The sequence below is a fragment of the Acomys minous genome (genome assembly GCF_964271855.1).
Source record: "Acomys minous genome assembly, chromosome: 17".
Lineage (NCBI taxonomy): Eukaryota > Metazoa > Chordata > Mammalia > Rodentia > Muridae > Acomys > Acomys minous.
Genome location: NC_140500.1, coordinates 70,408,855 through 70,424,042, shown reverse-complemented (window position 1 = coordinate 70,424,042; position 15,188 = coordinate 70,408,855). Strand labels below are relative to the sequence as shown.

The 15,188-nt window shown below is 45.6% G+C and overlaps 1 protein-coding gene across 3 annotated transcripts in view; it reads right to left on the bottom strand.

Annotated features, from left to right (window-relative positions):
- The window catches only part of DNAH6 (dynein axonemal heavy chain 6), a 211,276-nt gene that overhangs the window by 83,846 nt on the left and 112,242 nt on the right, over nucleotides 1-15,188 (bottom strand). For all 3 annotated transcript variants that reach the window (XM_084766547.1, XM_084766548.1, XM_084766549.1), the window contains exons 46-50: nucleotides 14,849-15,003; nucleotides 11,494-11,725; nucleotides 5,205-5,357; nucleotides 3,004-3,144; nucleotides 952-1,194 (exon numbers count right to left, since the gene is read on the bottom strand). In XM_084766547.1, the coding sequence (XP_084622673.1) occupies nucleotides 952-1,194; nucleotides 3,004-3,144; nucleotides 5,205-5,357; nucleotides 11,494-11,725; nucleotides 14,849-15,003 (924 nt within the window). The remainder of the gene's footprint in view (nucleotides 1-951; nucleotides 1,195-3,003; nucleotides 3,145-5,204; nucleotides 5,358-11,493; nucleotides 11,726-14,848; nucleotides 15,004-15,188) is intronic.

Here is a 15,188-nt window from a genome sequence, read left to right as displayed (position 1 = left end):
ACTTCATGAACATAATGCCTTACATATTTGTTTTACTTATTTATTCTTTAACAGCATCTTATTAAAAATTTACAACAATCCAAGTAGAATCTACAAGTACTTCCAAAGCTTATTTTCTAACTTAAAACAATTCCATGTTAATTTTTGTTCTTATGTGGTCTCTGGTAGCCCAGGTTAGCCTCAGGCTCACTATGTAGCCCAGAATGGCTTTGAGTTTCTGGTCTTCTTGTGTCCTAGCTTAAGTGCTGGAATTGCAGACTTGGGCATCGCTCCCAGTTTAGCGTTATCTTCCGTTCAAGCTTACAGATCCTTCACAACAGGCTCAAGATTGTGATGTAAGAGGCAGAGTTTGCTATTCTCCCTATAAAGGGGAGGAAGTCCCCCTCAGTCACAGTCATAGGGGAGGGGAGTAAGGGGAAAATGGGAGGGAGGGAAGAATGGGAGGATACAAGGGATGGGATAACCATTGAGATATAACAAGAATTAAAAAAAAAAAAAAGAGGCGGAGTTTGGGTGGCATGGAGACTGTGTGACAGTAACGTCCTTGGCCTTGGAGCTGACTTATCAGCACATGGCAGAGCATTCAAGACTCGCCTCTATCGCTCATCAAAAATCTTTCTTCCGTGCTAAACCCTACAGAGACGATGAGAGCTCTGCTCGGTCTCAATGCTGTTGCCTTTATTCTACCGAGCTAACAGAAATAACTGAAGGGAGAGGCGCTTGCACCAACACAACAAGACCCCTCTTTTTTGGGGGGGGTACCATTTCAGGTTGTGAAGAACATGATTTGGTTTGGAGATGGATGTTTAGACAGAGAGAGATGTAGCTTAGTGGTAGAAGACTTGCTTAGCCTTTGGGGTAAGGCAGGGGACACAGATCTTTTATTCACCCTCCAAAGGCTTGCCTTTAAGCCAAAAGACAGATTGTTCTTAGGGACGAGACCAAACGTACCGAAACTAACTGCTTCCTTTTCTCAGTGAGCATGGTCAGGTAGAGGTTGATGAGCTCCAGGTAGGAGGTGGGCGTGGTGTAGTAGCGCCTGCGCAGCTCGCTGTAGTAGCGGTCGGCCATCTGGGAGACGCTCAGGTGCACATTCACGCACATGAAGGAAAGCTTCTCTTTTAGATCTTCATTTCCGGTGTCGACAGCTGAGAAAAACGTCTTCGATACAGACAGAAGCGCTTCTTTGGGCCACTGTAAATAAAGAGGCAACCTGTAAAACGCTCTGTCGGTCATTTTTACCACACAAAGTTCAAGAATTAAGGAACGGCATCTGTCTGGAACATCTGGTCTAGTCCTTCCCTTCACCTATCCTGCCTTTGGGGTTTCTTGAACTGATTCTTATTCTAGAGGACCCAGATCTTCATCTGCTGACCAGTTTTCCCTCAGATGTGGCAAGGTCATCGAAGTTGCCGATAAACACTGGGTGATTAGAAGGAATGGCAGGTTATCTTTGGAATGCCATGTATAGGATTATACAAGTGACAAGGACCTCTAAACTTCACTGTGATACAGTGACATCAGTGTGTCAACATAATCACTGTCCCACACAGACCTCAACTCCTGCCCACCTCACTTGTCTGGAGCTCCGCTGACCCTTGGTCAAATGCTACCCTTAGTTACCCTGTGCTGCTGCTGGGGCAGCTGAGTACAGCTAGAGAGACGACCCCAGCACACACTCACATTTCCCTGATGGTTGCTTATTATTATTATTTTTTTGAGCCAGGGTCTTTCACTTTATGGTCCTAAATGAGAAGCAATCTTTTTGGTTTTAGTTGCACCATATTTGGCTTACTTCGCCTTCAGTTGGTGACAACTAGGCCTCAAGTACATCCCAGACACATGTCTGCCTTTTCTAATGTGTCCGTTTTGTAGTCTTGTGCTTTGCACACTAGTCCCTAGACTTCTGTTTCCCTGTTGTGTTACTTTCGGGGGATGGTTTTGCTTGCTAAGTAAATAAAAAGAAAACATAAGCAAATAAAACCTTAGTGGGCTCTTCTCCTGATCCCACCTGTACTGGTGCTTCTTATCCCTACCCTCCTGTCACCCAGGACACAGCTTCTTCAGTGACAACTACATCCTATGCTTCACTGTTATTCAGTGAAGTTGGTTCCATGAGGCTTACTGTTGTATCAGTGTATTTCTCTTGCTACTCCATTTTTATCAGCACACCCAGAGTTTAAAATTCTATTTAAAGCACTTCTTTCTGGGACAGCAAGACAGATCAGCAAGTAAAGGCGGTTGCTGCCAAGCTTGGCAACCTGAATTTGACCTTTGAACCCACAATGGTGGAAGCCCAGAACTAACTCCAACAAGACGACATCTGACTTCCATGTAAGTGTTGTTGCATATACACACTATCCCCTAAATAAATAACATAATAAAAAAATAAAAAATAGGACTTTCTTGGCCTCGCTGGACCACTCCAGCCCTTACTCATGTCTTACTGTTTCCTTTGAGGAAACTTCTTGAAAGTGTTGCCTATACTCACTGACTCTGGTTGCCCCCTGGTGTTGAGTTTATTTTTTGTATCATGAGTATTGGTATTTTGCTTACGTGTATGTCTGTGCACCCCATGTGCGCAGTGCCCTTGGTGGCAGAAGAGGTAAAGTTAGAGCTTCTGAAACTGGTGTTACAAATGACTTTCAGCAACCGTGTGGCTGCTGGCAATTGGACCCAGGTCATCTAGAAGAAGAACCAGAGTTCTTAACGGCTGGACCATCTCTTGGCCTCTTTGCTTTTCAGTTCCCTCCCCAATCATGGACCTAAACGGCTCTCATCGGGATCACAATGACTTCAGTGTCAGTGGCCTCCCTCCCTTTACAAACAGTGTTTTCTCCTTGTTCTGTGACCATCACCATCATCCTATGTCTGAGTATCTTCCCGGAAGCCTTTAGAAGAAACTCAAGCATTGTGAGCTATGCTCGGATAGTGTGGTAGCCCGCCTCCCCCCTAAACAAGCAAACATGTCTTCTCAAAGAGCTGTCCTGGGATGTCACTGACCTGGACAAACCAGTCAATGGTGCAGCAGTTCACCAGGGAGGGGAACATCCGGCATCGGGACCTGAAGGCCTCGCCGACCGGGCTCATGCAGAGGACGATGTGCAGCTTCTGCCGCACTAGGCTGATGAAGTACTGAAACACCTGACAATAAAGACCAGGGGTCAGGGCAAAGCAAGGAGGGAACAGCAAGGAAAACAGGCAAGGAGTCTATTGCCAGATAAAATCGGCACAGATGAATGAATCGCCAACATCCACACTCAGTGTGGCTGACAAGATCTAGATTCAGCTGGGGATGCCGGGAAAGGTTAGCTTGGTCACATTGCTTGCTGTGGGAAGACCCATCTTAATTCTGAGTGGGACCGTTTCCTAGGCAGGGGACCCTGGACTTTATGATGTGGAGAAAGGGGCTGCTCTATAACATGCACACGTTTGTTCCTCTGCTTTGCGGTTGTGGATGTGATGTGTCCAGTTGCTGCAGCTTCTTGGTACCATGACTTCCCAGCCGTGATGAGCTGTACCCATGGTGCACTGTGCCCCTGAACTATGGAGCTGGAATAAACCCTTTCATCTTTAGTTACTTCTGTTAGATTTTTTTTTAAATCATAGCAACAAGAAAGTAAGGAAAACACTCATGCAATCTGGAAATATAAAAATGACAGTTTGAGGCAGAGCTGCTGGTGGTATAGTTTTGTAATCCCACCTACTCTGGAGGCTGAGGCAGGAGGGTTGCAAGTTCAAGGCTGGCTTGAACTACAGGGTAAACTCAAGGCCACAACTGGAAATTTGGTGAGGCATGGTCTCAAACTTTTAAAATGGAGTATTGGAGTTCAGCGGTGGATGGCTTAGCTACCGTGTATGAGACCCTAGGGTTAATGTCTGGTATCCCCCCAAAAGAAAAAAAGACATTTTTCAGTTTCCATTGCAACCTGGGCACTGTATATCCCTTTGGAGAGACCTCATGAATAAAGTGGAGAGAGAGTCATAGGTTTTGCCTCAGGACAGAGAGCACTGTGGAGGAAGAGGCAGGGCCCTGGTATTTATCTTTGCAGCTGCAGAGCCTGAAAGAAATGGTGTGGCCCCGGGGAGACTGACTTTTTGATATTACTTCTATGTCAGGTGCTTCCTACCGTGGGAGAGGACACACTGCTTTGTGGCTGGCAGCTGCTAACCGGGGCGCGGTGATTGGCTATCTATCGGCTCCCTGGTTTAACAGTAGAAGTTTGCCTCCTGGGGCCGTGAACTCTCAAGATGGATGTGATGTCTAGTTTTTGTTGCCAGCCTGACATAACCTAGAATAACCTGGAAAGGGCCTCATTGAGGGATTAGCCACGCCAGGCTGGGCTGCTCATGAGAGTCTGTGGGAGGTTGTCTTGACCCAGCCCCGCTGTGGGAGGCACAGCTTTATGTATGTGAGAGAAGAGCTGCCTCAAGTTCCCGCCTTGACTTCCCCCGCTGTCAGGGACTGGAATCTGTAATTGTGAGCCAAAGAAATTCTTTTCTCCTACCAGTTACTTCTGGTCAGATTATTTCCACAGGACAGGAAGGGTACGAGGACAAGTGCTCTCTGCACACTCATTCCGAGGAGGTCTGGCTGCTCCTCTGTCTTGAGCCTCCTGAGGTTGGGAACCTCCCTAATGAATCCACTCTGCCTTAAGGTAGCTGCAGAGGACTTGCTGACTGTACTCAATGTCTCTCACCCAGGAGAGTTCTCACCGGGGACACAGCAACTATCCAGGAATCATAGCACCAAAGTGGAAAGAGGTGCAGAGAGAAGGGGAGGGATTGGGGTGCCTGAAAATCACGGTGCCAGTGCAGTGGAGATGAGCAGCAGCTACACTGTTCTACAGAGAGAAAACACCTTTGTTTGCTGTCAGGCGACTTCGCTTTAAAAGCTTGTGCCTGAAGCCTCCCTCAGGCTAGACACTGCAGGTGTATCTAACAAGCACAGGCTCAAGGAAGAAGGGAGCTGGCTGCAACTGTAATCTCTGCGGGGGCAATGGGACTTCTGATTTGTGTTCCATGGACATTTCTGGAAGTATGGCGAACCCTTAAACCCAGAAAAATAAAGCACAGAGAATTGCAAAGAAAATCATATAAAAGCTCTCCCTGTGGACTCCTTCTAAGAGCACTGCGGGCTGCTGACCAGGAAGCTGAGGCAGTGTTGGCTTAGAAGGCGGGGTGACTGTTCTGAAATGCGCTACCTCATCTCTGTTCCCCTCAGAAATCCCAGCTTCCTTTGCTTTCGGTCGGGTGGCTGCTAAAACCTGCTCCAGCTCATCCTTTTCAAATAAGTTAGGCACTTCACCCGAGTTTAGAATATTGTTTATATCCTCAAGGAACTCTTCTACGACGATCTGTGGAAAAAGCAGAGCGGCCATCGTTAAATCCAGCATGCTACAGTTATTAGATGAAGTTACTGAGTATTCAAAACGTACAGGTCCAAGTTCTACCCTTAAAAGATACTTAAACTGTAGATGGCATCTTAAATCCTAACACAGTGGCTGTATTTAGTTTCCATCTTTCTCTCTTGTGTTTATCTTTTGAAGGGCACTTGCATGTGTCCTGGCTTCACTGCTCTTGCTGTGATAAAACACCCTGGACCAAAAGTGACACTGGGAAAAAAGGGTTTATTTGAAGTACAGATCCAGGTTGCAGTCAAGGCAGGAACTCAAAGCAGCTGGTAACATACCATCTGTGGTCCAAAAGCAGAGAGAAATACACTTATCTTTGTTGCTTGTTTGCTCATGCTCAGCTGGCTTCTTCCCCCTTTCTACTGTTGAGAGATTGTCCCCCTCCCCCTGCACCCCCTCTCCCTACCTTCCCACCCCTCCCTCCCAGCCATGCACACAGGGAATAGTACTGCCTACAAGGGGCTGGGTCCTCCCTTGTCAATTAGCAATCAAGACAGTCCCTCACAGGCCAATCTGATCTAAACAATTTTGCAACTGAAACTCTCTTTTGCAGGTGGTTCTGTTAAAGCTTACTGGCACAATTATCTTACCCTTCAAAGTCACACATACAAGTATCTTAAATTCTGCTCCATTCAGCTATGATTTTATTGTAAATATTAAACCACACTACTTTGGTAGAGTATTTATCCTATGGCCCGTAGAGACAATGCGCCATGCATTTCTATGAGCATATATAGCTGGCAATTTAGTTTATATTACACATTCATCTTTAGGCCTAAAGATTTACTCCTCAGCTAGGAGTAAATTATTTTCATGGATCAAATTCCCAGGAGTGAGATTAGCATTTAAAGTGAACAAATAACAACAATTTCTCATTTAGGTCAAGTATGACTTTAGTAATGTTTCACGTTTACTTCTGTTAATTTGGGTCTTATAAGTGCTTCCTTTGGGAGAATTTAATTGGCATGCCTTTGCTTTTGAAGCAAGGGCAAAGTAAGCCACACTGACTTCTCTCCACCATAAAACAGTGCCTTCTGGATGTGACTCACGGTAGCGGTGCCTATCTGCATAAGTCCTGCATGCTCTCGGGCCAGTCAATGTTCCCGTGTGGGTGGGGAGGGCTGCACGAGGCCTCTTGCCTTGCTAAGAAGCTGCTGATCTTCCATGCCTGATGAGACTGAGTGAGTCAGTTTTATCCAAGGGAAGAACCCCTAGTGAGTCGTCCATGGTTCAGTAGATGGCCCTACACCATGCACACGGGGGCAGAACCAAATATACCCAGTGGGTCACAAAGGAAAAAAGGACGACATGAAGCTGGGAAGGACAAGGGTGACTGAGCTCATGGTGGAGCTGGGGGACAGTATAGACACGAAATTCTCAAAGAATAAAATAAGTCATTTCTGGTAAAAAGAAAAGTCTGTTCAGACGTTGCAACTACTTACATCTTGATATTTTCTTTTAAACTGGAGTAGGTAATTTGTATATTATGACATAAGCCTCTGCTCTCAGAGTTGGTGCAAGTAATAGAAATATTTGTCGTCTTGCTTCTGGGAAGTCTTGTTATTCAGAACTTGGCTGATTTCCCCTTAGAACAAACGTGGACTTTGTCTCTTGTGGTTTTGTGCTTTAATCTCTTCATCTCATTTGCCCTGATGCTTTCTTATTATTTTTCTTCCTAAACTAGTTTTGATTGTTTCTAATTTTCTCAAATTCAAATTTATATTTAGCTTATTGTTCCTAAATAGAGATTTAACTTCTTTATTGAATTTTAATGTATTAATTAGCATGTGTGTGTGTGTGTAAGAGTGTGCATGAAGGTCAAATGTATTAATGTGTGTGTGTGTGTGTAAGAGTGTGCATGGAGGTTAAAGGACAACTTTCAGGATGTAATTCTCTCCCTCCACCTTGTGGGGCCTTGGGATCCATCTCAGATTGCTTTTACTTGCTGAGCAACAGGCTGAGTTTTTCCACACTCTGCCAATGCCACATTATTTTTTAAAAAAAAGGTGTGTGTGTGTGTGTGTGTGTGTGTGTGTGTGTGTGTGTGTGTGTAAGCCTTCAGCTATAGAATTTAAAATCACTCATACTGGCCACTGAATTCTAGAGTTAAGTTGCCTAAAACATAACTCCGATTCTTGATCTAGTACAGAAGTAAATGATTTACATAGAGGGTTTCTGTATGTACTTCCGAAGAAAGAGTTCACGGTATAAATTATTTACGTGTATCATTTCTATATGTATTTCAAAAGAAAGAGCTCATGACTGTGGTGCTCAGCTTGAACTGTCAACCTGATACAACCTAGCATCATCATCTGGGAAGAGAGTCTCAGCGAGGGATTGCCTCCAGTGGCTTGGCCTGTCATCACGTCTGTGGGGACTTGTTTGGAGTTAGTTGATGTGGGAGGCTGAGCCCACTGTAGGCAGCACCATTCCCTGGCAGTGGGTCCTGAACTGTGTAAGAGTGGAGAAAAGATCTGAGTTCAAGCAAGAAAGTGAGCATGTATGAAAGTCAGTCACCTCTCTCCACTCAACTGTGGAGACTGCCTGTCCATTGGCTAGATCTGGGTAGGGGTTCGAAGTTTACTGCATGTATTGTTCTTGGCTGGTGCCATAGTTTGAACAGGATCTTTGGGCCCAAATCCGGCCATCATAATGTTCTTCTTGTAGGTTTCTAGGACCCTTTGGATCCTTGACCACGTCTCCTGGATGGGGAGACCTGGTGGCACTCAGAGGAAGGATAGCAGGCTACCAAGAAGAGACTTGATACCCTATGAGCATATACAGGGGGAGGAGGTCCCCCTCAGTCACAGTCATAGGGGAGGGGAGTAAGGGGAAAATGGGAGGGAGGGAGGAATGGGAGGATACAAGGGATGGGATAACAATTGAGATGTAATATGAATAAATTAATAAAATATATTTTTAAAAAAGTTAAAAAAAAAAGAAACTGAGCATGTGCGAACTCTCTTCCTTTTGTTGCTCTCTGTGGGTGTGTCACGCCCAGCTGTTTCAGATCCTGCCACTGTGGCTTCTCTGCTGTAACCAGAAACTGTGAGCCAAAGTAGTGTTCTCCCCTACACTGCATTCTTCCTGGCTGTCTGATTGGAGCAACAGAAATGAAACTAGGACAATAAACTTTCCCTCTTAAATGCAAATCAAAACGACTCTGTGATTCCATCTTACACCCATCAGAATGGCTAAGATCAAAAACTCAAGTGACAGCACATAATGGAGAGGATGCGGAGAAAGGGGAATCACTCCTTCACTGCTGGTGGGAGTGCAAACTTGTACAACCACTTTGGAAATCAATCTGGCACTTTCTCAGAAAACTGGGAATAGGGCTGCCTCAAGACCCAGCTATTCCACTCCTTGGAATATACCCAAAAGATGCTCCACCACACAACAAGAACACTTGCTCAACTATGTTCATAGCAGCCTTATTCATAATAGCCAGAACCTGGAAACAACTTAGATGTCCCTCAGTCGGAGAATGGATAAAGACACTGTGGTGCGCTTACACTATGGAATACTACTACTCAGCTATTAAAAACAAGGAAATCCTGAAATTTATAGGCAAATGGGTGGAACTTGAAATGATCATCTAAGTGAGTTAACCCGCAACCAGAAAGATACACGGTATATACTCACTTATAATTGGACACTAACCCAACAGAGATATCCCAAGAATGTATTCACTTAGCCAGAGATTAGGATGGATACTGGGACTTCCTATTGGGACTCCAGGTGAGAGAGGTAAGGGAAAATGGGGAAATAGAAGGATCCAGAGGGTCCTAGAAACCTACAAGAAGACCATTAAGGCTGGCAGATTTGGACTCAGGCTGGTCAGCTCAAACTATGGTACCAACCAAGGACAATGCATGCAGTAAACCTAGAACCCCTACTCAGATCTAGCCAATGGACAGCACATTCTCCACAGTTGTGTGGAGAGCAGGGACTGACTCAGACATGAACTCTTGTGCCCCCTATTAGACCACTTCCCCTTGGTGGGGAGACCTGGTGACACTCAGAGGAAGAGTAAACAGGCTATCAGGATGAGGCCTAATAGGCTGTGATCTTATAGTGGGGGAGGAGGTCCCCTTCTGTCACAGACCTAGGGGAGGGGAATAGAATAAAGAGGGAGGGAGGGGGGACAGGAAGATACAAGTGAGAGGATATCAATTGAGATGTAATCTGAATAAATTACTTTAAAAAAAAGAATACTTCTCTTTACACTTTATTTATAAATACTTAGAATTTAAAGGGAGAAACTTGGTTTAAAAAAATGTGACCCAGGCATGGTGGTGCACACCTTTAATCCCAGCACTCTGGAGGCAGAGGCAGGCAGAGCACTGTGAGTTGGAGATCAGCCTGGTCTACAAAGTGAGTCTAGGACAGCCAAGACTACACAGAGAACCCTATCTCAAAAAAAAAAAAAAAAAAAAAAAAAAAAAAGAAAAAGAAAAAGAAAAAGAAAAAGAAAAAAACAAGCTACAGGGTTTAGGGAATCTGTTGGCAAAGACAGTGATCCTTTATTATTTACCCATCCTCAGAACAGTGGGGTGTACCCATGTGCTCACAGTGGGGTGTAACCATGTGCTCACAATGGGGTGTAACCATGTGCTCACAGTGGGGTGTAACCATGTGCTCACAGTGGGGTGTAACCATGTGCTCACAGTGGGGTGTAACCATGTGCTCACAGTGGGGTGTAACCATGTGCTCACAGTGGGGTGTAACCATGTGCTCACAGTGGAGTGTAACCATGTGCTCACAGTGGGGTGTAACCATGTGCTCACAGTAGGGTATAACCATGTGCTCACAGTGGGGTGTAACCATGTGCTCACAGTGGGGTGTACCGTGTGCTCACAGTGGGGTGTAACCATGTGCTCACAGTGGGGTATAACCATGTGCTCACAATGGGGTGTAACCATGTGCTCACAGTGGGGTGTAACCATGTGCTCACAGTGGGGTGTAACCATGTGCTCACAGTGGGGTGTAACCATGTGCTCACAGTGGGGTGTAACCATGTGCTCACAGTGGGGTGTAACCATGTGCTCACAGTGGGGTGTAACCATGTGCTCACAGTGGGGTGTAACCATGTGCTCACAGTGGGGTGTAACCATGTGCTCACAGTGGGGTGTAACCATGTGCTCACAGTGGGGTGTAACCATGTGCTCACAGTGGGGTGTAGCCATGTGCTCACAGTGGGGTGTAACCATGTGCTCACAGTGGAGTGTAACCATGTGCTCACAGTGGAGTGTAACCATGTGCTCACAGTGGGGTGTAACCATGTGCTCACAGTAGGGTATAACCATGTGCTCACAGTGGGGTGTAACCATGTGCTTACAGTGGGGTGTAACCATGTGCTCACAGTGGAGTGTAACCATGTGCTCACAGTGGGGTGTAACCATGTGCTCACAGTGGGGTGTAACCATGTGCTCACAGTGGGGTGTAACCATGTGCTCACAGTGGGGTGTAACCATGTGCTCACAGTGGGGTGTAACCATGTGCTCACAGTGGGGTGTAACCATGTGCTCACAGTGGGGTGTAACCATGTGCTCACAGTGGGGTGTAACCATGTGCTCACAGTGGGGTGTAACCATGTGCTCACAGTGGGGTGTAGCCATGTGCTCACAGTGGGGTGTAACCATGTGCTCACAGTGGAGTGTAACCATGTGCTCACAGTGGAGTGTAACCATGTGCTCACAGTGGGGTGTAACCATGTGCTCACAGTAGGGTATAACCATGTGCTCACAGTGGGGTGTAACCATGTGCTTACAGTGGGGTGTAACCATGTGCTCACAGTGGCGTGTAACCATGTGCTCACAGTAGGGTGTAACCATGTGCTTACAGTGGGGTGTAACCATGTGCTCACAGTGGGGTGTACCCATGTGCTCACAGAGGATCGTAACCCGTGTGCTCACAGTGGGGTGTAACTATGTGATCACAGTGGAGTGTAACCATGTGCTCACAGTAGGGTGTAACCATGTGCTCACAGTGGGGTATAACCCTTGTGCTCACAGAGGATTGTAACCCGTGTGCTCACAGTGGGGTGTAACTATGTGCTCATTGTTTAAATACATACCTGAGTGTCTGTGAAAAGGAAAACCATATTTTTGTCTTCCACACCCGCCATCTTATACAGCTTCCTTAGATCTTCATGGAAACTGTCATAATTATACCCTCGGCTAAGTTCAATCTGGAAACACTTGTATCCACAGATGTGCGCTGCTAGTCTTGTGAGGGACTGCTTTCCTGTGCCCCCTACCCCGACCAGCAGCGCGTTGCCCCTTTCCTGGCGGATCATCCGTGCGATTCTGCAGGAAGCAAAGCAGAGGAAGACTGAGTTCCGGTTCACAGGCCTGGCTGCTGCTGAGGAGGCCTGCCTCAGTGGGATGGCTGTGGCTAGGGGAGCAGGTACTGAAGGGAGAACCAAGCTGTGTCAGGCTAGTCATGGCGGCTGAGTGCCGTGTTGCCTCCTTTCTCTGTCTCTTCTCTGCTTACCATGGGCTGTTAGGCGTGCACATTTAAACTAAAGGACCTTTTCTTTTCTTTTTTGTTTAAGTATAAAGAGTTTTGTCAGGAACCCCGAGTGATCTTGGATACAGGTTATACACAGGCAAAGCGCAAGTCTCCACTTGAAGAACACACACACACACACACACACACAAATCACTGCATGTAAAAAAGACACTGAGCAGTGGGGGGTTAGTGCGGCCAGTCACTGTATGAGGTCAACAGCATTTTAGAATGTTATGGTGGTGCTTTGAATAGGGATAGGCTGTGACCATATGGTGGGGGAGAAGGTCCCCTTCTGTCACAGACCTAGGGGAGGGGAATGGGGTGTAAGAGGGAGGGAGGGAGGAATGGGAGGAGACAAGCAAGGAGATAACGATTGAAATGTAATCTGAATACATTACTTAAATAAAAAAGAATGACTTTGGTGGGCTCATATGATCGAATGCTTGGTCCCCAGTTGGTGGGACTGTTTGGGACAAATTAGGAGGTGTGGCCTTGCTCGCAGAGCTGTGTCACTGGGCCTTGCCATTTCCAGTTATGCCCCCCCCCAAGTGTGTGGATGAGCTGGAGCCTCTCTGCAACCGCTCCTCACCATGCCTGCCTGCTGGCCTGCTCTCATTCTCCTGCTGTGAAGGCCACGGACTCTACCCCTCTAACTGTGAGCCCTCACTAAACGCTCTCTTTTATAAGTTGCCTTGCTCATGAGGATTTAAAACAGCACAGTGGTCATGATATTAGACTGGGTACTCAAGAAGGAGAACATTGAATCTGAATTCAGGGGAAAAAAAAAAAGGATATGGCTAAATGTGACCGCTAATTTGAGAAGGTTAGCAGAAGCTGAATGAAGCAGGTGAGGTAGAAGACATGTTTAAGGAATGCTCAGAATATGTGTGTGTGTGTGTGTGTGTGTGTGTGTGTGTGTGAGTGAGAGAGAGACAGAGAGACAGAGAGACAGAGAGAGACAGAGAGACAGAGAGAGAGACAGAGAGACAGAGACAGAGACAGAGACACACACACACACACACACACACACACACACACACACACACACACAGAGACAGAGACAAAGACAGAGGCTGAGGAAGAACACAGAAGTATAGGAGGATAAACCATGGGACTCAAATAGAATTTTAGAGGCCACACAACAGCAACTACAAAGGAGAAACAAGAAGTTGTCTGTGGGCTAAAGAGATGCCTCAATGGCTTTAGGACACTTGCTGTCAAGCCTGAAGACCTGAGGAAGGAAAGAATCGACTCTGGTAAGTTGTCCTCTAAAACACACACACACACACACACACACACACACACACACACACAGACACACACACACACACAGAGGTTGGAATCACATTCACTTCTTTCTTTGAGATCTATATTTTTGACACACATTAAAATTTTTTTGAGCATCTAAAGCAGGAGTAAGAGATTTCCCCAAAGAAATGAACCAATATGGGCTGGTCACACACCAGGCCTCAAGGTATCATTTCACAAGTGTAAATGTTTCTATTTTGTCAGATAATGGGATGAGATGAGAGCCTTACTGATACATGACTGAGCCCAGAGAGTTTCTATCTAAATATCCCTAGGGCTAGGCCTGGAATATTCTAGCCTCCGGACAATCTAATCTTCTGTAAGCCTGGACCTTGAAGCCTTCAGCTTCCAGCTTCCATCTGCTAACCCAGGCCTAGAGTGTTTTTAGCTTCCAAGACTTACTGCTGAATAAGCTCACCCTTTCCAGTCCTTTCTGAACTCTGGCTGGCTGGTTCAACCCAGCTGTTCTGGCTCAAACTCCTCTCCAAGCTGACTGATTCAAACCGGTTTCTCTCTGATGCTCACTGAGTTCCTCTGCTTGGGAAAACTGCCTCTGAACTCCATGAACCGAACTGCACTGATCTGAACTGCATTAAACTGTACTGTACTCCTGAACGCTACTGTACTGTCTCCACAATTCAGACTCAGTGCCCACATGGGAGGAATGGCCCTCCAAGAGAGCTGTGAGTGGGCAGGAGTCACACTTGCAGGCAGATGGCTTTGTCACCAGGGTTCAATGGTGTTTCCTATGATCTTGAGCTCTCTTCATAGTCATACATGAAATTAGCCCACTATATCATTTAAACCACTTGAGATACTATTTATAATAAGATAAGATTAAAAACAATGAAATTGATCAATATTTTGCACTGCTAGGGACTAGAGAATTAGGTTTGTTCCCAGCACTCTCATGGTGGTTTATAACCACCTGAAAACCCAGTTCCAGGGAATCTAATACCCTCTCTTCACCACCAAGGGTATCAGACATGCACATGGCACACATACATACATGTAGATAACACACCCATACTCATAAATAAATCTAATGTTTCAGTATTTAGCAATAACATGTGGTGTTCCATAGAGAATTCAGGTGGTATTTATTTAAGGCACATTGAAATATATTGTGGAGCTAGAGAGATGACTCAGTGACTAAGAACACATATTTCTCTTCCAGAGGACCTGGGTTTTGTTTCTAGCACCCTCATCAGGCAGTTCACAACTGCATGTAGTGTCTCCATGTGTAGGGGATCCAATATCCTTTTTTGGCTACCTCAGGCACACACACACACACGTAAATAACTAAACTCTTTAAAAACCATATTCTATATCTTTTAATCCACATTAATTATTTCTATAAGACTTTAACTCAACTACTAATGCATCAAAATTTCTATCTTTTTTTTCTGAGATAGGGTTTCTCAGTGTAGCCTTGGCTGTTCTGAACTCGCTTGGTAGACTAGGCTGGCTTCAAATGCACAGAGATCCAACTTTCTTTGTCTCCCTGAGTGCTGGGATTACAGGTGTGCGCCCCTGAGCATAGCTTAAGTTTCTATCTTAATGACAAACAGGTAAGATCAGTGTATAGCCGGGAGCCTGCAGTACCATACCTTGACACGTGTTCTATGGCATCCTGGAAGAACACCAGCTTTACTTCCTTAGGGTGTGTGAGGTTGTAGTCATCAAGATAGTCCTGTAGAACATTCCCGATTTTCTCCATGTCAGGTAAATCATCGTAGATACGGTCAGCTTTATCTATTCCAAACTGTAAGGTGATTGATTTGTAGAGACACGTCAAGTTGGATCAATTACCTTACGTAGACATATGGCACACGCTATTGGGAAAATTCTCTTCACTTCACTTTTTCAAGTGGTAAGTTGTAATGTCAATGAATTTTTCAATAAAATCAATGCAGAAAGGAGTTTGGATTCATTTTAATTTTTTGTGCA